Source organism: Haemaphysalis longicornis, unplaced genomic scaffold (assembly GCF_048455015.1).
Source record: "Haemaphysalis longicornis isolate Haplotype H1 unplaced genomic scaffold, Haemaphysalis longicornis Haplotype H1 scaffold_2, whole genome shotgun sequence".
Classification (NCBI taxonomy): Eukaryota; Metazoa; Arthropoda; class Arachnida; order Ixodida; family Ixodidae; genus Haemaphysalis; species Haemaphysalis longicornis.
The window spans coordinates 63,428,184-63,450,698 of record NW_027526295.1 but is presented as its reverse complement, the minus strand read 5'-3'; the positions used below and the strand labels follow the sequence as shown (position 1 = coordinate 63,450,698).

General features: G+C 48.3%; 1 protein-coding gene across 1 annotated transcript in view; it reads right to left on the bottom strand.

Annotated features, from left to right (window-relative positions):
- The window catches only part of Keap1 (kelch like ECH associated protein 1), a 48,816-nt gene extending 27,543 nt beyond the window's left edge, over positions 1-21,273 (bottom strand). Inside the window, exons 1-6 of the mRNA XM_077697105.1 lie at positions 21,145-21,273; positions 20,224-20,502; positions 15,640-15,789; positions 13,432-13,710; positions 8,854-9,087; positions 4,678-4,844 (exon numbers count right to left, since the gene is read on the bottom strand). Coding sequence (XP_077553231.1) covers positions 4,678-4,844; positions 8,854-9,087; positions 13,432-13,710; positions 15,640-15,789; positions 20,224-20,502; positions 21,145-21,273 — 1,238 coding nt within the window. The remainder of the gene's footprint in view (positions 1-4,677; positions 4,845-8,853; positions 9,088-13,431; positions 13,711-15,639; positions 15,790-20,223; positions 20,503-21,144) is intronic.
- Positions 21,274-22,515: the final 1,242 nt, after the last annotated feature.

The following is a 22,515-nucleotide window of genomic DNA, read 5'->3' as shown; positions in this document are numbered from 1 at the left end:
CTGTGTGGACGCCCATCTCGCACATTTGTGGGCAGCCCGACGAGGCTTAGTAAACCGCTGGAAGACGCGCAGGCACAATCGCTCGCTAAAGCGCCGCATCGCTCAAGTCACCCAGCGTGCCTCGGAATACGCTCGAACCCTTCAAACCCAAAATTGGCGCTCATTCTGCGACGAGCTTCAGGGTATGCTTAGCACAAAACGTGCGTGGCGTATTCTGAGACATCTGCTGGGCTCAAAACACTCCAAGACTGCCACGTATCACCACATTCAACGTGTGATTCATAACTACCCCCATCCCCCTGCCCACCTTCTAGACACCCTACGCACGAAGTTTTTTGGTCCCCCGCAAACCCCGCCACCTCCTCCATCTGACGACTACATTGGTACACCGAACCCTGCGCTTGATGCCCCCTTCTCGATTCAAGAATTGAAGCAGGCCCTCACCCGCTTCACGTGCAATACCACCCCTGGAAAATATCGAGTAACCAACAAGACCTTGCGAAATCTCGATGAAGACTCCCTCAACTCCCTCCTTGCCCTCTTCAACAAGCACTGGGCAGCCGGCACCCTTCCTCCTCAGTGGCGCCACGCCGACATCACCCTCATCCCGAAACCACACAAACCAATCTCCGCTGACAACCTTCGCCCTATTTCCCTCACATCATGCCTGGGTAAACTCTTCGAGCACCTCGTTCACTCCCGACTTACGGCATTCCTGGAGGACAATGACCTCTATCCTCATACCATGTTTGGATTTCGAGCACACCTGTGTACCCAAGATGTGGTTTTACAACTTAAAGAGCAAATTATCGAAACCTTAAGCAAAGCGCACCCCAGTTCTATACTTGCATTAGATGTACAAGGAGCATTTGACAATGTCACGCATGCCGCAATACTCCAAGGACTGCAAACAACCAATTGCGGGGAGGCCACATACAACTTCGTCCGGTCCTTTCTCAAGAACCGCACCGCAACGCTTCGTATTGGCCCCCTCCAGTCTGACCCTTTCCCGACTCCGCCGAAAGGAACACCACAGGGTTCTGTAATCTCTCCGCTCCTTTTTAACATAGCCCTTCTTCAACTCCCTGCCCAGCTTTCTGCCATCCCCAACCTTCAGCACGCTTTCTATGCGGATGACCTCACGTTCTGGACTAACGCAGGATCCCCAGGAGATCAACAAGACATTCTCCAGCAAGCCGTTGATTGCACACTCGGGTACCTGCAGCAGCGTGGTCTGACATGTGCACCACATAAATCCGCACTCCTCGTTCTTAGAGCCCGCACCCGAGGCCGTCCCCCAAACCCCACTCCGGACCCGTCAGTCACGATCGATTCTACGCCCGTTCCCCAAGTGCCCTCACTCCGTATACTTGGTGTGACGTTCCACGCAGATGGCTCTGGGGCGGCGATTCTCCCACAACTTCATGTCACAGTCACCCAGCTCACACATCTTATCAGAAGAATCTGCACCCAGCGCCATGGCCTAAAAGAACCAGACACCTGCCGTCTTGTTCAAGCCCTACTGATCAGTCGCATTACATATGGTACTCCCTACGTCAACCTCAAACCAAAGGAACATGCCAAATTAGACGCCCTTATTAGGAAATTATACAAAATCGCCCTCGGCCTCCCTGCCTTCACGCCTACTGTCCGCCTTCTGCAATTAGGTATCCACAATTCCCTTTCTGAGCTCCTCGAAGCACAGCGGGTCCAGCAACTCACTCGCCTTGCCCTCACCCCTACGGGTCGCATGGTACTGCATAAACTAGGCTACCCCACTCCTATTCCTTTAGACACCCCCCAGCGTATCCCTCCGTCACTCCGAGCTCACATCTTCGTGTCTCCCATCCCCAAACACATGCACCCTTCCTTCAATCAAGGCAGAAGACAGGCCCGCGTCACCCGCCTCCGGGCCGAATACCACAACAAACCGGACACCCGATACACGGACGTCGCTCCGTATACATCCCGCCCTGCTCACGCACTGGTTGTCGTCGACTCCAAATCTGTCAATGTTACCTCCCTCAGCATTCTCCACGCAAGCACCACGACGGCTGAAGAGACAGCCATCGCTCTAGCAGCGACCACGGCTTCCTCTAACTACGTGGCAATCCTCACAGATTCGCAACAGGCTTGCCGCAACTACTGTACAGGCCGTATCTCTCCCTCAGCGCTGAAGATACTATCATCAATCAAGGATCCACCCCACATCCAGATTGTATGGACACCAGGCCATTCTTCCCTCGAGGGAAACGAGGAGGCACACGCCGCTGCCCGCGCTCTTACATTCCGGGCGTTTTCGTCGACGGAAGAGGACCTTTCCGAACCCTCCATCTATCCCCCGGTCCCTCCCCGATACACTGAAATCCTATATCATTATCGCCAACTGCGGCTTCAATACCCTCCTCCTCACCCATCCCTCAGCACACAGGCGGCTCGCATTTGGCGTCGCCTGCAGACCAACACATTCTACAACACCACGATACTCCACCACATATCTCCCTCCACTTACCCCTACAACTGCCCTTCTTGCTCCGTCCCAAACACTACCTACCACTTGGCCTGGGAATGCCCCTACGCGCCAAACCCCCTCCCTTCCCCATCCCCTGAGCAGTGGGAGCGCGAGCTGGCCAGCTCACGGTGCGAGGACCAAGAACGCCTCATCACTCGCGCCCAAGCAGCTGCGCTAGCTCGCGGCTATCTGGACTGAGAAAGCCACCCACTTTTATGCTCATTAAATGTTTTCCAATCAATCAATTTCATTCGACCAATTATCTCTATGCTCTTATAACGATTTCAGGTGTAACTTTCGTAAAATCGGCATTATTGTGTAAATGCAGGGCGCTACATGTTTCGCCATTTTCCGTAATATTTTTATATTTTTCTTATATTTTAGTCTTCAATATTTCGAGCGACCAGTTATATCTTTTTACGCCATTACAGCAGTTACAGCTGGAACGTCCAGGATATCTGCATTTTTTTGGAAATGCAGGGCATTACACGGCCTTGACAATAGGAGTACTCGGCAAAGAATGCTACGCATTCTTTGCCGAGTGCTCCTGTTTTGGCCTTGTTCGTGCTCCTGTTCCGGCCAGAGTAAGAACGCGTTGCATTCTTACCCTGGCCGGAACAGGAGCGCGAAATGCCGCGGGAACAACGGAAAGCCGCTGCCGCTGCTGCCGCCGTTGCCCCCACAAGTTCCCCCTCTCGGATGAACAGGAACTTGCCCGACTGGAGCAGCGACGAGAGCCAATGTCATTTGTTCAGCCCAAGGAGGTTAAAAAAATTGCGATTTTTTTAACCTCCTTGGTTCAGCCTAGACGGCTTTCAGAGCGACATTTTTGACGGTGTCTTTTGCTTCTAAGTACGCGCATATAACCAGTTACCGGTTTATTCGCACACGGGTTCGGAGTGAAAGAAGGAGTCGGAGGCATGCACGCGCATTTATAGGTTTCATGCCCTTAATGATAACATGTCCGTAGTGCTGCCTGGAGGTTTAATCGTGGACGTTAAGCGGCCCAATGCGACCTATCCGGTGTTTTCAGTGGGCGAGCAGATGGGATTGGTGCGTTACACAGACAGTAAGATGCCTAAGACGCGGGAGGGAAACATACCGCTCCATGTTTGTCCGTTAGAATAAAGCTTCGGTTCTTCCAAGTTTCCTTCAGCTAATTGTCTAGGAGGTACGCACAATCTCAAATTACGAACAAACGTGTTTTGTTTCGTGCACTCCGTAAACTTCGTACAGCTTCACAGGTCCTCCTTCTTCACAGAGTGGAAGGGCCCTAATTCTTTTTTTATTTGACCTGCCCTCACGCTACAGTTTACTAGTTCACCAGATACCGCATCCAAGGCGAGCGAGAACGGATTGCATATCAGATTTGCCCATGCGGCACACAGATCACGTATGCAGCGTTCGTGCGGTGTTCTCGCTGAAATTGTCAGTGAATTTTCGCTGACATTTTCTGGCGCTTTGCAAACACGTGTAAATTGCTCTGTACTAGTACGAAACTCCAAACGACTGATGGGGACAATAGCGGTGGGCTTCTAAGGGCAGCGATGTCCAAGAAATGGTAAAGGTGATCCGCTCTATATTCGCGTGCATGCGCACACGTCTTTCCAATGATGGTTTGGCACGCAGTTGGAGCAGAAATGCAGACCCCCGCTTACCTTCGCCTTCCCTCTAGCGCTAGGCGCCCAATGGAGACAGGTGCAATGTGCGTGTGTGAATATCAGAAATTTTGGATTCCCCAGAAACGTTACGATGGACATGCCAGCAGAAAAATTATAACTATAGTTTTATTTCCAAGTTCTACAGGAAATGCTGCCGCTTCAAACCTCGTCGGGTTAACTAGACATGGGGATAGTTCCACAATCCGTTACTGTGGCTCACTCAGCCATGATTTCTTCAAATTCTGAATTAAACCAACTTCAGAACACACTGCGTTTGTGTTCTCCATACACGATGGTGTTTTACGTCATTTCAAATCAAACGCAACGCCACCTGACAGATTTTCCTGCAGCCCTTCCCGTCGTCTTTCTAGCCGCAGTTAGGTTCCGGCCCAATGTATTTTACGCTGAAGTATCTGAAAATGTCAAAATAATCAAAATAAACTTGATTTAGAGCCATGGAATAAAAGGAACAAGTGGACAACCTCCGTAGTTCAACTATTTCACCTCTCGACGGAAGAGTGCTGCGCGACGCCGTGCGATCCCCCGACGGCGTAGAGCAGACCATCGAGCACGGTCACTCCCACGCGGTTCCGGGGCACCTGGAGGGGGGCGCACGGGGTCCATGCGTTCGCCACGGGGTCGTAGCAGTCGACCGAGGCACAGTCGTAGCTCTGCACCACACGGGGAATCGAAGATGCGAGTTCACTCCTCACACAGGACACGCGACGGCGCCCACGTTTGTCGCGTTTTTGTGTCTTTGCTAGTTAAAGGGGTCCTGAAATACCTTCCGCCGATGCATAGATGTACATGTAACCAAATAAAGCAATGTATTTGCAATCTCCTCCCGAAAGAATTTTGTTAAAGCGATGAGTATTAGCTGAGAAATCGTAAATCAAAAACCGCGCATTATCGTCGCGCCGCGTTTCCTCCTCCTTTCAACTTACTCTCTGCTGTTGACGGCGCGTAGGCCTTCCCTCCCATGATGCTGCGCTCCTCTCCGGTGACGTACTTCCGCTATTGCGCTGCTCAGACTGCCGTATGCTGCCGTCTGCTACGGGCAAGCTTTGGTGACACCTTGAACCCCGCCCTCCGCTCAAGGCTGGAAAAGCGAACGAAAAACCTGGCCGCATGTGTGCGGCGGCCCGGCTTTGCCCTTTCGCGGTGTACGTTGCTGGAGTTTCTAGTAACGTTGGGTGGAGTTGCTATCGGCGGCACGTGACTTTTTATCGGCGGCGAACTCGCAGCCGCACTGTGGAATCGTGCGCTCGTTTTCTTTGATGCACCGCGCACTGTTTATCCAAAAAGCGCCGTATCAGATGTGCCCCGCTGGTGCCGGGTCTTATTTTGCGGCGGTGGTAATTCCTGCTGGCGGCATGTGAAAAAGACATTTTAAACCGATACAGAACCCGTGCACAAAATGCTTCAATCATGTGACCAGTTCAGCTTGGGGCGACGCGTGGTGGAGAGCGGCAACGTTGGCAAAACATGCTCCTCCGCGGCTCTGAGCTTTCTAGCGCTGAAGCGAGCGCCATTTCGTTGACAATCTCAAACATCGGTTGCCTTGGCAACAAGGCACAAACCACTCTAGAAGTTTGTTACGGTTCCTGATCCCGGTTCAGCTCGGGGCCCCACCTCGCGACATGTGGGCACTGCAGGCCACTCACTCCCATTGGGAAGTGCGAGATGCGTTTGGCATTACAGGAGGCGATGGTGTATGCGCACTGCATTGTGGGCGCCTTTGTTTCGCGATGAAATGCGACGTTGTGCTTCTGCGGGTGGATAGTGCTTCCCATGGTCTGGATTATCTATCTCGGGCGACGTACCACTCAACCTCGCATGGGGTATGTGCAGTGTGCGTGGCTAAAAGCCATCTCGGCTTGTGCGCCAGAGTTAAGTGACTTGCTGTTCGTCCCCGCAAAGCGCGCGCGAGGTGAGTGCCGAATTTACGACGGGCAGGAGGAGGCAACCCATCGTCGGTCAATCGCGGTTCGGACTTGCAACGCATGTTGTGACGTTGTGTTCGTTCGAAACGCATCTCTGGATTGTTTTGACGTTTAATAAAATGTGTGCGTCAAACCCGGGCATTCGGCTCAGGGCGTTCTCGGCGATTGCATGAAAGAAGTGCCACGGTGCTTCAACGCTTTCTTTATGGAACGTACTCAGGTAAGAGAATATCCATGTCGTGTTATGGCCGTGTTGCATTCAATACAAACGTTAAAGCGTTTGTTTACACTTGTTTCGTTTGTCGTAAAATGTCCAAGCACTCCGGCGCTACGCTGGCAGATCAGCCGGCGAGCCGACGCTGATCAGACGACTCATCTCTTTGCCGGAAGTGCGTGAAAAAGTCGCCCAATAGCAGGATGTCTAGCCCATGACGAACATATGGGAATCGTTGAAGTAGACATGTGAAGATGGCGGCGTCCAAAAACACGAAGGGAAGGGTGAGAAAAAAGCGACAAACTTTGCAACAAAAGTGTGAGCTTTCCGCTGCGCGTAAAAGAGTAATACTTGGCACAGATGACGTCGACGACCCAATCTAACGATTGCGCTAGTTCATTTAGTGTGCTTAAAACGCCTTTCAGGGCCCCTTTAAGCGCGACCACAGCACGACTGCAAGGCCATCAAGGCGACGAAAAAAAAAACAACGGTATTAAACGCGCCGAAACTGCACCTGCGCGATGAGTCTCGCCGTAGTGCAAGGCTTTCGATTAAGTTCCACCACCTGGAGATCTTCAACGTGCGCAGAAACGTTGACACACGGGCGTTTCCGCTTTATCCCTTCCATCTCAAAAGCAGCCACCGTGGCCGGGGTGCGTACTTACAAACGCTTCGCTGCACAGAGCACCCACGTGACATGTCTGTTCGCGCGATGGAGAAAAGTAATTCAACGTGGCCATTGGCTGCTCTCTAAACCTCAAGCGGCCTAAAACATACCAAATCACCATTAACAAAAACAACTCGTAGATTTCAGTTTAGAAAAAAAATTACAGAAATTAAGCAAAAAAAACGAAGAACTAAACCTGCTGGGGCTCGAGCACAACCCCCCAGCGCCAGCACTCAGTACCCTACATCGAGGCCATAGAGATAAAGCGGCGGGCTTTGATTAGCAGGCGCCCAAAAGGATAGCGCGCGCAATGACATCACACATGTCACGTGGATGGTCTTTGCAGCAAAGCGTTTGAAAACACGCGGCCGGCATCAAACATAAGTACTTGTACTCAGCAGCACTTCACCGTAGGCGCTGAGGCACCGCTGCGTATTAAACGGAGAGGAAGAAAGAGCTTGATTTTTAACTGTACTTAAATTAGTTTCATATTATGTAGAATAACTTTTAGAGCAGCCGTCTGTTTAATGAAGTGCAGCGTAGGTACTGCTCATGAAGAGAGAAAACGTGACCTGCTGTTTCGTGTTTTAATTGTTGAAATTAGTAAAGCAAATTGATTTTGATTTGATGTGCATACTCACAAATAAATGCGTAGGATTTGTATGTTGGAGAGGAATATCTATGGAGGAGGCCTATGTGGATTCAGCATCCCCCCCCCCCATCTCCCCTAACAAAACTCGTACGCCACTAAGTGGTTGCTTCACCAACAGTACCGGAGATACGTGACGTCACTTCTAATTCAAGCTAACTCTATAGCTAGACTTAACTACCGTAGCAATTATGAGGCTGATCATTAGCTTGACCATATTCCCTGCTCTAAAACGTCGCAGGAGCACTTCATGGCCGCGGAGGCCGTGTCCTTAATAGTTGCGGAATACGTACAGTAATGTGTGCGGCACTTTAAATTTGTGGCGGCAGTTAGAGAATTCTATATGCTCTGAATTTATTCCTACTTATTCACAACAACGTGTCTCAAAGTTTAGGCCTTCTTCCGTGTAGAAAACCCTTATTTCAAGCGCCTCAAACCTTTCATTTTTTTCCTGCATAATATTTTGTATAGAAACCACCTGTTTCTATATTGTAATTTTTTTTGCGATTGGTTCAGCCAAGCTAGAATAAGCGCTTTATGGTGTAAGGACGCATGGAAGGCAGCATACGTTTGTGTCGGCTGTTTTCCCGCCATTTCGGCGTGTGTGGGGTGGGAAGGAGGGCACATTTATTGTAGCTTGACATCGGCCACCTACAGATTTGAAGTGCGGAGTAAGCGTTATATGAATTTCACCTTTTACTCAAGCTGTCACTGCGCTCTAAAAAATGGTCGCCTGTGTCGACCGACCAGGCACAGGGAGTGCAACTAAATTTCCAGCTCGTCCTTGCTTGTGGCGCCACAAATGAAAACCGCTCTACTGACATTCTTAAGTTTAAGGTTGTCTTTAAGTACCGGTTGTCTCTCATGCGCCTAGCGCAGTCCATACAGCGTCACGGCCACCTCTGGCACGCTCACCATCTGTCCAGAACTGGCTTCCGCACACGAGCTGCCGTGGCCCTGCACTGTATTCATCTGGGCCACGGCTAAAGAGATACTATCTTGATCCATTTTGTTGGCGCGCGCTGGTTCAGAAACGACAGGGTCAGTAGCCAGCAACTCATGAGCCTCGCAGTTAACGAAGAGGTATGTCGAAATCGTCGAAGCAAAGCAAATATATTTAATGCTTGTAGTGATGCCTTTGAAGCGTGGAGGGTGCAATGCACACACGTATAGGTCGCATGTACACCCCAGTCAGGCGTGCACCTACCTTATCCTGGGTGTTGTTGCGTCCCCCGACTGCGTACAGCTTCCCGCCGAGGAAGGCGGCGCCGAGTCCGGACCGCGGGCAGGCGAGGTCAGCCAGCCGGAACCACTGCTGGGGCGGGCACAGGCACTCGAGCGCGCCCAGGGAGTGCTGCTGGTAGCCGCCCACGCAGTACACCACTTGCGCCACCTGGGGGCGCCGCTGGGGCACCGTGTACTGCCGACGGCCCGTCAGGTCCTGCAGCCAAGGACACGTCAACATTGGACAAGAACCATCTGAACTGCGTCTGCAAACCGAAATGGAAACACTGATATGTATGCTGACAGAATTGCGACCGCTTTCTGTTTTCCCTGTCAGCATCCTGTTGCTCATGAATTCAATATGGGTGATGACGCTAAAATTCGCGCCATAGAAAAGTACTAGCTGAGGCTCGCCTCCGTGCACCTCCGGATATCTTTACAGAGCTTCAACAGGTCTAGAATCAAGGAGATCGCCGCATTGCGGAAGACTAACTGAAACATGAAGAATTCCATGTCTCCGCATGAAGTATTGTACTTATACAAACCAAAAAACCTGCCGCGAGGGCTTGTGAACCCGCCCAGCAAAAAAGAATTGATACATACATGTCGCAGACATTGCAGATGACATCTAAGAGAAACGTTTGTACAATTATAATCACAATATGCAGATAATACTGGGAATAGACAATATATAACCCCGCTCCCCTCGGACGACGACATTTCGCAGTGGCAGCGGCTCCTCCCGACTCCCCTGACTGAGAAATTCATATCCAGGCAAATAGGGTCGAGTGGGTCCAAACGTTTAAATTTACCCAGAAACTCGGGCTTATTTAGCTGTTTTCTAAAAAAAAATCGCCTTTCTTCGGTGGATTGTATCCACTTCGATTACCACCCGCTCTCGAGGCTTTTGGCGCCGAGGTGCCCCTCCCTGATTCCCGCCCTGCCTTCTTGAGGTAGACCCGATGGCCTTCTAGATACGAATCCTCCTTCTTGTCCCATTTCACAAAAGCGGGTGATAATCGAAGCGGATATAGTCCATCGACGAAGATCGCTGTAGAAAAGAAGCAAAACAAGCACGCTGTTCTTGGTCATTCTTCGCATTCGAACCCACTCCATATTGCTTCTTCGGAAAGGATTATCTCAATCAGGGGCGTACGCGAGAGGAAGCTGAGTTGCCCGCTGCCCCCGCGAAATGACCTCGTCCAAGGGGAGCGGTATTCTCATATGTCTATGGCGTCTGTTATCTGGATATTGCGTATTACGAGTGATCGTTCCTGTTATCTAACAACGACCAGGGATATTTTCGTCTGCCACATGATGCCCCCATTGAACTTTTGCGAATATCACGTCTGTTGTCAACACAATCACCATCATCACCAGCCTATCTACGCCCACAGCAGGGCAAAGGCCTCTCCCATTATTCTCCAATTACCCCGGTCCTGTGCTAACTGCGACCAAGTTATTCCGGCAAACGTCTTGATCTCAGCTGCCCATCTAACTTTCTGCCACCCCCTGCAACGCTTGCTTCTCTAGGGATCTCAACACAATAATGCCTTCTTGCTTTCTCAACACAATAATGAGCTATTTTGCCACTCCCCTGACGGAAAGCACAAACATACACGACAAGCGGAAGGCTTAGCCGAGTAAGCGCGATGCAACTCAAATGATCTTTCTTTTTACTATGAAGCAGTAGATATCTACCATCCGAGCAAATTTTTGTGGCGATGTCAGCAGAAAACTGTCATCATTAAGAAGACAGGCACATACCTACCCACGGGTACTGGCCATAAGGGTAAATATTACGTTTGCGTAAGCTAATCCGAGTGCTAAAGTTCCCAGAGCATCGAAATCACGTAGTGGTGACACCATGCGTTCATACATAAAAACGGAGACCGGTATAGCACCTCCTTCAGTTCATTTCCGGCTACCTTAATTATACCACGAAAGTAAAGATGTCAGAAGAACAGACAGAAGAAAAAGAAGAACACAAAACAGTCGTGAATATCGTTGTGCAGTAATAAGAAGTGTGGTTATGTACATTTCACTTGTCTCTGGTTTCACTCTTTGTAGATCCACATGTGTGAATTTGAGTGAAAGTCGCATGGGTAATCATTGAGGGGGCCCCTTACAGCTTCGTAGTTCAACCACCTTCACAGAGTGAATTGGCGCCACATTTTTTAAATTGGTTGACCTGTTTTTTTGCGTTTTTTTTTTTTCTATTTTCCGGGTTGGCTACTTCTGAACGAAATCCTGCGTACACCAATGCACACAGAAGTCCTTCACCTAATACGTCTCTGTAGAATTGTGGCTTGTTTTTATCACCCACGTAAAATCAGCCGTAAATTCAAGGCGTACTGACAAATATACACAAAAAGACATATTCTGCAATTTTTAAAGATACGTCAAGCACTGACGCGATTAACCTAAATAATAGGACTGTGCCTACGGACTGCCTTGTGTACGGTTATCGCAGGATATATTTTTGTTATTATTAACAATGACCATGAAATTGTGCTGTATACTTTTGGCGTTTAACACGTTCGCTTAAGTACGTGAGTTGAGGACTTTTTACTGGACAAACACATAGCAGACAACAGGCGTGTGAATGGTACAACACACAATTTGTAAAGCGCGGCGTTCCGCGATCAAGCGGTACCACTAAGCGGACCTGCGCCATGCGTGACATCTTCATAACAGCACTATCTGAATTACACAAGATTGAGCGAAACCCGGGACACCGTTGGTTTAACTACTTAGAGTTGCCTGGCGTTCCAGAAAGAAAACGTGGACCATCATCTATAATCACGCTCGTAGTGCGCTAGAGATGCTTTCGCACCTTCTTGGAGGCCGCTCCGGGCCCGCTTGCTGCCTTCGGAGCATTAGAAGCCATGCTCTTCCATGTTGGCACTAACAGCAGCGCTTTAAGGGTTGCATTCGCGCTAAGTATGACATTCCACGCTCATTGGTATTCCCACATTTGCACACGCTTCCTTTACTATAAGTGTCCCGAAAACAACTCCGCATTACGTACATGACCGGATGAAGCGTGAATGTTCACTATAATTCTTAAGCCTAGAGGAATCATTTTTGCCATAAAGTAATAAAGCTTTTCAGGTACAGAGATGAAAACGGATGCCACTACACTGCATTGTGAGCACATGCTGGGCTCCAACCAAAAATACGACGACGCTGGGCACAATAGCCCACTCAGGGTGTCTACCAAGTTGACAATTTCAAATTCCCTGAGTTTTCTAGGTTTTCCCAGAGTCCTATTGATGAATTCCCTGAGTGAGACATAACTCCATTTTACGTCAACACAGGCTGACAACACTTCACCAGTTGCTGTCAGCCTCTAAAAAGCATCTTATAAAATAAAATATGTCATAATAAAGTTTGAATGCTAAGCAGTAACTTTTATCTCATTCAAGACAAAAACATAACAGAGTGGTAGTAAAGTTCACAGTGAATTAAATATCGAAAGAAAATGATAAAACCGTAATGCCATGTTCTCAGCTTGCACTCAATGCCTCAGTGTTGTATTTCACTGCTTCAAAGAGTTTATTTTGGTTTGGATGAGGGACACCTGAACCTTAAACACCTTCACGTTAGGTGCCCTTAAACGCCGCCATACTTCTAGCATCAAAAAGCTGCACAGGATGAGCGGGAAGAGTTTATTTGGGATTCACATTGTAAATCAGAAACCCCTCAACTACACCCCGCTATGGTGACTCCACGTAAAGCTACGGAGCCGAAACATGCTCTGTCTTTCTACACAGCGGAATATAGTGCTGCTAGCTTGCAGTTAAAAGTAACTCTTAAAACGGGGTACAATATTTATATTCGGTACTTAAGACTTATTTTGAACACGGCTGCGAACTTGTGCTATTACGCCAGATTCACAACTCAAAGATTTGCGACTCAAAGATTTGGGGGGGGGGGGGGGGGGTGTAGACTTGCAGGCTGTATGAAATGAAGCTAGTTCTCTATGGAACCAATGACTTCAGACGGCGCCATCAGCGACGGCTCCGGAGGGCTGTCCTCTTTTGACTCACTGTTACTTGAGCCAGCATGACAGTGAATTTTGCTTCCTTTATAAAGTGCAGGTAATTTTCCCTTATAGAAGCACAAATTGCATAAGCTTCCCTGAGTTTTTGCAGACTATTCAAAATCCCTGAGAATTCCAGGTTTCCTTTGTCTTCCAGGTTAGTAGACACCCCGCCACTAGGACAGCAACTAGGAAAAAAAGTAAGACGGTGTTTCTGTCATGGTGATCGCGGTTCTGTCCCTGTAAATACGCCCTGTAAATATACCTTCACCTTCACGTTCCCTAGGTAATATCTTGGTGAGAGACGGCACAATGCGAGCTCAACATTCATGAGCATTGTTCCTGACACCCTCACACCGAGTATTGCATGAGCATTACTTGGTGTGACTTACTAAAACGTTTAAGACTAAGTGCAGAAGAAACGATACAAAAGTTCAGTATGAAAAAAAGTGGCCCGCACAAGTTTTCAGCCTCGAGAAGAGGTACCAGCACGAACGTAGGGGGGTGAGTGCGCACCTGTATGATGCGCGACAGGTAGTCGGAGCACTGGGGCGTGCTGCGCACCAGGTCGCAGGTCTGCAGCTGGTGCATGAGGAAGCGGGGCGTGAGGAAGTGGCAGCGCACCGCGTACAGTACGTCGGCCATCTTGGCGCGCCGCCGCTTCTCGTCGTGCTTCACCCAGCGCAGCACGGCGTTGAACACCTCGGACTCGCAGCGCACGTTCAGCTCGTCCCGCCGCACCAGCGCCACCAGCTGGCTGGCCGTCAGGTCCAGGAACTCCTCGCCCTCGGAGACCTGCGTGGGATATTTTCAGCCCCCCTTCTCCCTTTTGAAGCTTAGCGTACCTAAATATATAACGTGTAAGCTTAAAGGGACAATGGGAACAAAATATAAATTTGTTCAATTGGAAATACTAGTTTTGGGTAGCACACCGAACTCCATGCCAACCACGAAAGACATTTGTTTCAGCGAAAAAATTAGGAAAACCGTTATCTTTCTGAATTATCGCTACACTGACGTAATATGGTAAGAGGTAACGTAATATTGGCTAGCACTAAAAAACAGTTGTCAATGTTGGAACTGCGCGCTAGCATTCAAGTGACACGATGAAACAACTAGAGGCCCCGAAACAATAGCGCAGTCACGTTTCTTGGACGAGGCTTAGGTTGGTCTTCCCCATTCGCGCAAGGTTGTGTTGCATCACAGAAGAATCTCCTGGAAGTGGCCGAGGAGGCGCCACTGGTCGATATGTTTTTTTTTTTTTTTGCTATATCAATTATTTGTTTGGAGTTGGAGATAAAATCGGCATTATCCTTATTGATACAAAGCAGTCCACGTAATGATCCAAACTTGTATTTTGTCTTCATGACCCCTAAGGCTGTGTTTTAACTGCGATTACACAACAGGGAAAGCGTAGACGCATCGATGGCGAATATGTTCTCTGAAAAAATATTTGAGTGAGCAGACCGCTTTGTAAGTTCATTCAAAACATTTATTTGCGTACCTTTCTGTGGAAGGACTACGAACAAAAAATTTTCACAGAACTTTTGTGCACACTTTTGTAACATTTCCGTAAACAAAACCCGATATTCTTTGAGAAAAGCCGCGTACATAAGGAAGCGGCCTCCGTTCAGCGAGGCTCCTCTTTGATAGGTTAGGTGTTAACTATTCCGTGCCTGTCTCATCCCTTATTTCGCCTCATATAGTGGGTGCCGCAGAGAAAACGAAGTGTCGGGAAGAACGAAAAAACAGAAGGAGGAGTACTGTAAATGCATTCAATTATCCTATTCCAACCGTGGCCTTCATTACTATACTTGTGGCTCACACACAAACTGCTCTTCTGGCAACATCCACAATCATCCGAAAACACCCAACTGTATGGTATTTATTACCGGCGTATTACCCCGATAAAAGTACATAATAGAAGCGGAACTCCTTAAAATGAAGGCGGCGATAAAAAATGAGAAGATGACAATTTCATAATTTTAGGCGCCAAACCTGCGCCTTGGCTATGATAATGTCGGTGGTGGAGGGCTCCGAATTGATTTCGCGCACCAAGGTATCTTCTAATTCCCACCAAAATCTGGACCCACGGACGTTTTCGTCTCCAATCTCAGTAAGAAAAATGACGCTACAGCCGTGATGAAACGCGGGTCTCTGAGCTTATCAGTGCAACGCCTTACCCACCGATTCACCGGGGCACGGCGATTGACGATGATGGGTGAATGCTTTCGCATTTTCAGCGACGTTTTGTCTCGGATAAAGAAGACGTTTTGGTATCTGTCACCGATGTAACCCAATAATCCATGTGTGTCAGGGTATTATGTTCAATAACTGGCTGTCTTGCGTTGACTACGTTTTCACATGAGTGTTCTGCATCATCTGACTTTCTATTCTTCGTTAGAGGTGCAAAAACTGTGCATAGCGTGCTCCTTGTGCGACTCTCACTACTTTTCTCGGCTCTGTTTCCTCGGGTTATTCTAATTAGACATTTACCCATGAGTTTCGTGGCTATCGTCGTGAGGAATATGAATAAATGAGGAACCCAGTTTTACACTATGGACATCTTCTATGCAAAAAATAAGAGGGAGGTGTTTTTTTTTTTTTTTTTTTTTTGTACGCGCGAATACCCGGCAAGTGTTGGTTTAGATGCTTTCCTCGCCTTGTACTGCACGCACAAATAAAAGGAATCGTAATCTCACTTCACTGCTACAGCTCCCTTACCGCTGCAAAGTTCTGGTCGATGAAGTCGTTGACCTTGATGTACAGCTTGGTGCATCCGTGTTGCAAGGCGAAGTCGCCGATGCCGATGCAGTTGTTAGGGTCCAGCTGCTTCTCAAGGAAGTTGCAGCACGCCTCGATTATGTGGTTCACCTGCACGAGACCGCAAGCAATATTGCCGTGAACCACGTATGGGTTTGTTTATTTAGTGTTTGTTTTTACTGCTCGGCCACACCCGGGTCTGTTGTGTCCCTAGCAAAGCGCGTCTTCCATTCTTTATTTTTATGCCGCACGGGCTATCTCATTCAGATAAGCAGACTGTTTCGCCTTAACGTCACTAGCCTAGAATAATCTTCTTTGAACTGCAATGTTCTGGATGTAAATTGACGGTTTCAGAAACACTCGTGCCGGAAGATAAAAGCCTGCAGAGCAGACGCCGCGGCATTCGAATTGCCGACGCTCGGTTGAGCATGTCACTTTGTTGACTGCTGCTTCGCCGCCTGTATATTCTTTAAGTTGTTAGGGGAGCACAAGTTCGCTCCAATGAAGTTGTTTCCCTTGAAGACAACTGCGTCGTCTTTGACTTCGTGACAGTATTGTGTTTCGAAGTGTCGTCTCCGCAGGGCAGTACTCTACGTTACTAGCTCGCGGCCGGTAGTAAAGATATTTGCCGAGTATATATAGAGATGCCGTCATGAAAACTAACATTTTGAGCAGGTATATATTATGCGCCGTTAGAAGTTCATAACTACATTTAAAGCAGTCTTTTTAATCTGGGCAGAGTCCTCAAGAACTTTGGTCAGAGTGTCGGGACGGTACGAAAACCGCCACCGAAAAACGAAAAAGCGATATTTTTGGCTGCAACGACAACAAAACGGGCGTTACTTCTCATTTCGTTCACAAGTGAAACCGACGAAACTTGTTTCTGTTTGGGAGGAAAGAGGGAAAGATGAGGTGTTTCAGAATTCGCCTCAATTCCCATGCGGCGAGGTAGGAGATTGCCTTCGGTTCACTGACACAAAATCGGCTTTCGTCTCGATGGCGTCCTTTGTCGTTCGGAAGGCTCGTCGCCTGCTTGCATACTCTCTCCGTCTGTGTCGATTGTCAGTCATAGCTCCCCGTGTTATCGCCGCGCCTATCTGGCGTCGACGCAAACGTCGCGCACTTATTTATTTAGTCATTGAAATACTAGCATTCACCCTACGGCATTTTTGTGGTGTGGTGTTATACTTGAATAAGCAAGAATATTCTGAAATATTACATAGTAATAATAAAGAAATACCAGTCTGACATGAACAGTAGCATACACAATTAACATCAAAAACCGCATATTACAGTGGCACACTCAGCGGAAACCGCTACAAGTCGTGCACTTGGGTGCAAGAGCTGTCAGAGTGCAGCAGAAACATTTTATAAGAGGCGAAAGAACACTGCGGTCAGGGAATCCCATTTTTAAATTGATTTTATAGAAATACGCTTAGAATCAATAGAAATACGCACAATGCTTCAAGAATAAACACAGAGAAACAGCGCGTGAAGTCTTAGAGTGTCATATTAGACAGGACTGTTTAAACTTGCAACAATAATATCCCCGCTACACGAGTTCTAACAAAGCACACAGACGTATTTTGAATTGCCTCGAATCCCAAACGAAAGCGCCACACTTCAGAATTGAGCGTGCCTGCGCAACACGGTGGTTTCCTTGAGGCTTGTAGTGTTCCCAAAAAAACAATTGTATGCTTCACTCAGATGGGGCGTCCTGAAACAAATAGCCCTCAAGCGTTTGTCAACTACGACAGCAACTCAATCAAATCTGGGGGCCAGATTGAGGACTGCCGGCATGTAGTTTCTGGGTACCAAAGTGAGGCTTGGAGCGTATATTGTAGCTTCACCATCAAGAGGTATACCACGACAAGGAGCGCTTACCTGCCCTCGTATCTTTTTTGTGGAGTTGAGCTATTTAACGGGCATCTTTACAAAAAAAAAGGCATCACTTAGGGTTTTAAAGCAAAGCTTAAGTGTTCTCACTGATGGCGTCTGCAACGCGAAAACGACCTGCAGGAAAGCATTTCTCTGCCGATGACAATGAATGATCGTAGATGAGTGAAAGAAAAAAACACGCTTCAATGGCCGGAATCGAACCTGGGTCCATCACGTTATGAAGCCGGCGTTTATACGATTTCTCCATTTACAGATGGTCGAAATTTAGTCCAAACTCAGACGACCACCAAAAAATTTGTTGCGAGAAAGCTTCGCGTTCAACCATCGTCGTCGTTACACTGAGGGGTGCATGATGTTTTAACACAATTTCATAGTTTATTTTTTAACTTAACCTAAGCAATCTCAATTTTTGCACGCAAACATGAACCGTTATGAACCGTTACGGCCCATTATACTTTCTGTTCTTGAGCTGAACCGGTAGGAACTTTTATTTTGAACATAACAAACTGGACCAGTAAGCATTTTGTTCCGATACCTGGTTTTAGCGATACGTTTGTTACACTTTGCAAAGTGCTACCAGGGAAACACTTAAAATTCGGAATCTCCTCGCCAAGAATTATTAAAAATTTTAAAACGTTTCAAATCGCTTGAGATCGCTCCAACGAACCATTATCACTATCACTATCTGAGCGCCGCACGCAATAGTCACGTTTGTGCCTATTTCACAAAATATATCAGAACAATTTCAATCTTATGGATAGGTTACTAACTAGTCTATCTTACATGCCACCGCGCATTGATAATCGATTCAAAGTAGGCGTTCAATCTTGTCATACAAAGTGTTCTCATTCATTTATACTGCGCAACGTAGCATAAACTGGGATGATCTGTCACGTGCTGTTGCCGAAATATTCGGCATTTTAGCTTTTAAACGTTCAATCTCAAGCCTCTTACAGTAAAAATGTGTTTACTGTTGGCGTATTACTTGCCCTGTCTTGGGAAGTGTTGAGCCTCTTCAAGTAAAGACCGGTTTACAGTTGTTCTATTGCTTGTCCCATCTAGTGCAGTGCTTAGCGTGTTAACGTAAAGATCTGTTTTTGTGTCATTAATTGGGCCAACATGAGTAATGTATTTGACTGAATCAATGTTCATTCATTGTGGGGGTTTAACGCGCCGACGCAACGCAGGCGATGAGGCGCGCCGTAGTGGAGGGCTCCGGATTAATTTTGACCACCTGGTGATCTTTAACGTGCGCCGAAATCTCGTACACACGGGCGTTTTTGCTTTTCGCCTCCATCAGAAAAGCGGCCGCCGCGGCCGGGAATCGAACCCGCGACCTCGTGCTCAGCAGCGCAACGCCTTAGCCACTGAGCCACCGCGGCGGGTGACTGAATCAATGTTTTTGCTATGTATTATCTTTATTAGCTATCGCCGTCTATAGCCGCTTCTTGTGGAGAGCTGTATATTATGGTAATATTGCTTGCTTTAACATCCCGAAATAATTTTTAACCATCAACCCCCTCTGATGCCCTTGTGCCATTAGGGTAGAAATGAATAATTACTAAAGCCGCGAAAAAGCTCCGGAGGATATTGCGGATGCGAGACGAATGCGCCAGAATTTCTAAAGCACTTTTCATTCCCGTGTCCCAACGAGAGCGTTGTCTGGCGAGAACAAGGACGCTATTTTCGACCTCACATAAAACCGAGAAAACAAATCAATAATTCCGACATTGGCCTTTCTCTCTTAACACTGTGGTTGCGCAACTATCACATGTGATTGCAAAATCGAACACGCCATCGCATTCGATATCACGCCTCCTTAATCAAATAGTGCCGGTCATGCGGGTGTGTGAGATTTGTTTTGTGGCGCTTGGGCAGCCATCCCCTCCAGCAATTCTTCAATGTCAAACGAATCGCCTGCATCTTAATTGAAGGGGACGCCTCTTTCGACCACATGCCGCAAGGTCGGGATGCGAGAGTCACCACGACCACAGAAACTCGAGAGTGGCTTGTGCCTGGTTGCCAAGGCAGCCCACATGACCCTTGGATTCCCCCGATGCTTGAGAACTCCGAATATAGCGCCGCTCTGGCCAGCAATAGAAAACTAAGCGCCGCAGTGCAGCACGTTCTACCGAGGTTTCTGCTTTCTACCATGAGTCGCCCCAGAAGTTACTCGTTACGTGACTGAAGCTCATGAAAGGCTAGCGATTGGGGAGAGTAGCGGAAGCAGCTGGAAAGGCCTCGGTAGTGCTCGTGTAAAAACTGTGCTAATTAGGGTATTGTAATAAAACCGCACCTGAAACGGAGTTGCATGTTAGTCAAAAGTTCATTACTTTCAATTAGAAGATCTAATAAAATTAACAACGCTTTCCAAATGAGGCAAGAATACATTCAGTGAAGTTTAGGAATGTTTTCATGGTTTTTCTTGTGTAAGTTTCGGGGGCAGCCCTAAGCACTTAAGTAAATACTTCAAATTATGTCGAACCACGTCCGACTAGCCGAGTTAATTGCTCCATGTTTGTCCCTCTTTGCCCCCAGAAACGGGAGGGGAAGGAAATGGTGACCGCGTTTTCATACAAGGGACCTAGAGGGAGTTTCGCAACTGCCCTACAATGAGTAACTCTAGTTCAGAGCATATGCGCGCACCTGGAACATGGTAGCGGCGGGCAGCAGCTGGCAGACGTTGCGCTGGTCGATGGTGATGGCGCCGGTGTAGGCGAAGCGCATGACGCTGGCCATGGTGGATGCGGCCACGCCCTGTATCTGCACCACGGGCATGGCGGCCTCGCGCAGCCCGCCGGCGAACATGGCGCGGAAGTAGGGCGACATGGCCAGCAGCACCAGCCGGTGGGCCGGGAAGGACTCGGAGCCCACGCGGATCTCCACGTCGCACAGCACGCCCTGGCGACGCATCAGGTCCATCACCTGTGTGGACGGATGGGAGGGAGTAGACATGGTGTCGAGGAGGGTGTCGTCTGCCAGAAAGGTGTAAAGAGAAAGCGTCACTCCTGGTCATTGTGGAATGCAGTGGTACATAAGGGGTATCACCGGATTTGACGCTTGAAGTGGTGAAAAGAGTGTAACGAGGGTACCGCCCGTCAGATGTCCTGTTCCTTGAGGGATACACTGCTCCATAAGGTTTAGGATACGTGTGGACAAAAATAATAGGGTAAAAAAGTTGTAAATGAGGCTGTCGTCCGTCAGGAGAAGGGGGGAAGACGATTTACGAGATAACGTGCGCTCGAGGCACGCGTGCACGAGCGCTCGGCATTCTCTTGGTGTTCCTAACTGCGCACATGATACGCAATCGATTTGGTCAACAGCTTCTCTGTCGAAACGCGCAGAATTCGGGCGCTTGAACACACGACGTTACTATAGGAGCAGGAGAGATCTACCTCACAGCGACATATACATCGAACGGCGGGTCATCTTTCACAGTTGGTTAAAATAGTGCCGCTAGTGTTGAAATCGCACCGGTTGATGACGATAGGCACTTTCTCTTGCGTATTCTATTAGAGACGAAACGACACCGCGCGGCCCACAGAGTTCCAGGAATAGCGCGCTCACCTCCAACGACTCCTTCGGGAAGGATTCGACTGCGAGCTCCATGGCCCCGGCGCCCGTTGGGGGCAGGTCGGATGATTCGCTGTGCAGCATGTCCACACAGTCGCCCTCGCTGCCGTTGCCGAACATCATGATGACCGCAGTTGCGTGTATGACAGGCGTGCTCGCGGTGGGCTAGAAGCACGGTGTAGCTACGCGAAGGTGGACAGACGTCGGAGGAAGCATCAGACTTCACTTCGTTGTCTCGTCTGGGGTAGCAGTTGCAAGCATCGCCTACTATTAAGTCAGCGTAGGTGCCAAGCCACACGTTATTTCTGCGGCGTTTTGGAACAAAATTAAAGGTGTTTCCAAGGGATGCAACCAGGCGCATCGCTCTAAGCATTCCTGGTGCCCATAACCTTACAAAGCGCGTGTATGCACGCACTGCTGCGAGGTTAGAATGAAAACTCAGGCACCGATTATGTACAAACAGAGCCACATGCTCACAAGAGTTGCCAAGCATAAGTTCCTAGCTCGTACTATCACAAACAAGTACTATCACGTGTAAGTACTATCACAAACGGCCAGCTAGAGCTGTTTAAAACTGATTGCACTTTGAAATGAAGAAGTAAATAGATCCAAAACTGCACGAATAATTCGCGATGCTGTTCTCCGGTGTGCCGTTTAGGTGTTCCTCTGGTTTTAAGTCGAAGCTATCAGGAATGAGAGTGTGCGGCGCTGTCAATACGACACGCTTGTGACAATGAAAACACTTTAGAGAAAAAATTCAGGTACTTACGCCTGTGCGTTGAGCGGGAATTCGTTCGGATGCAGCAGTGCTAAGCCAGCTTAACGACGTAGTCGCAAATTTTCTGTTGCTTCAGGGTGCGTCGGGAATTTCTCTGCAATTTTGAGCGCGACTGCGTTCCACAGCACAAACTACGCGTGGGCCTCGCGCTATTCAATTTCAGATCACGCACTTCTTCACTCTTTTGTATTTTGTAAACTTATTTGGCTTGCCGTGTTTCGCTTAAACTAAAAAGAAGCTATACAAATAGAACAGTAACATGTTAAGAGGTGTTTATATCACTGCTCCTTCTGCTTACGAAGCATTGGTTGGCAATTTTTTCAAGGTTATCCCTATTGTGTGACATTTGCGCTTCAGTGATTTCAACGTGACTCATCGTGATGGTGATGATGATGATAACTTTGTTTTGCTCTAAAGGAGAGAAACGAGGAAGGCGACATTCGAGTCTCCCGGCATTCCTCTCTCTCGGATGGCGGCCTGGAGCACTTGGACGCGAGTTTGGGAGGCGACTCTGATTTTGCTTCAGCAAGCTGTATTGCGTTTCGGTGCCGACAAAGCGGAAGGAAACGGACAGCCCAATGTTTGTT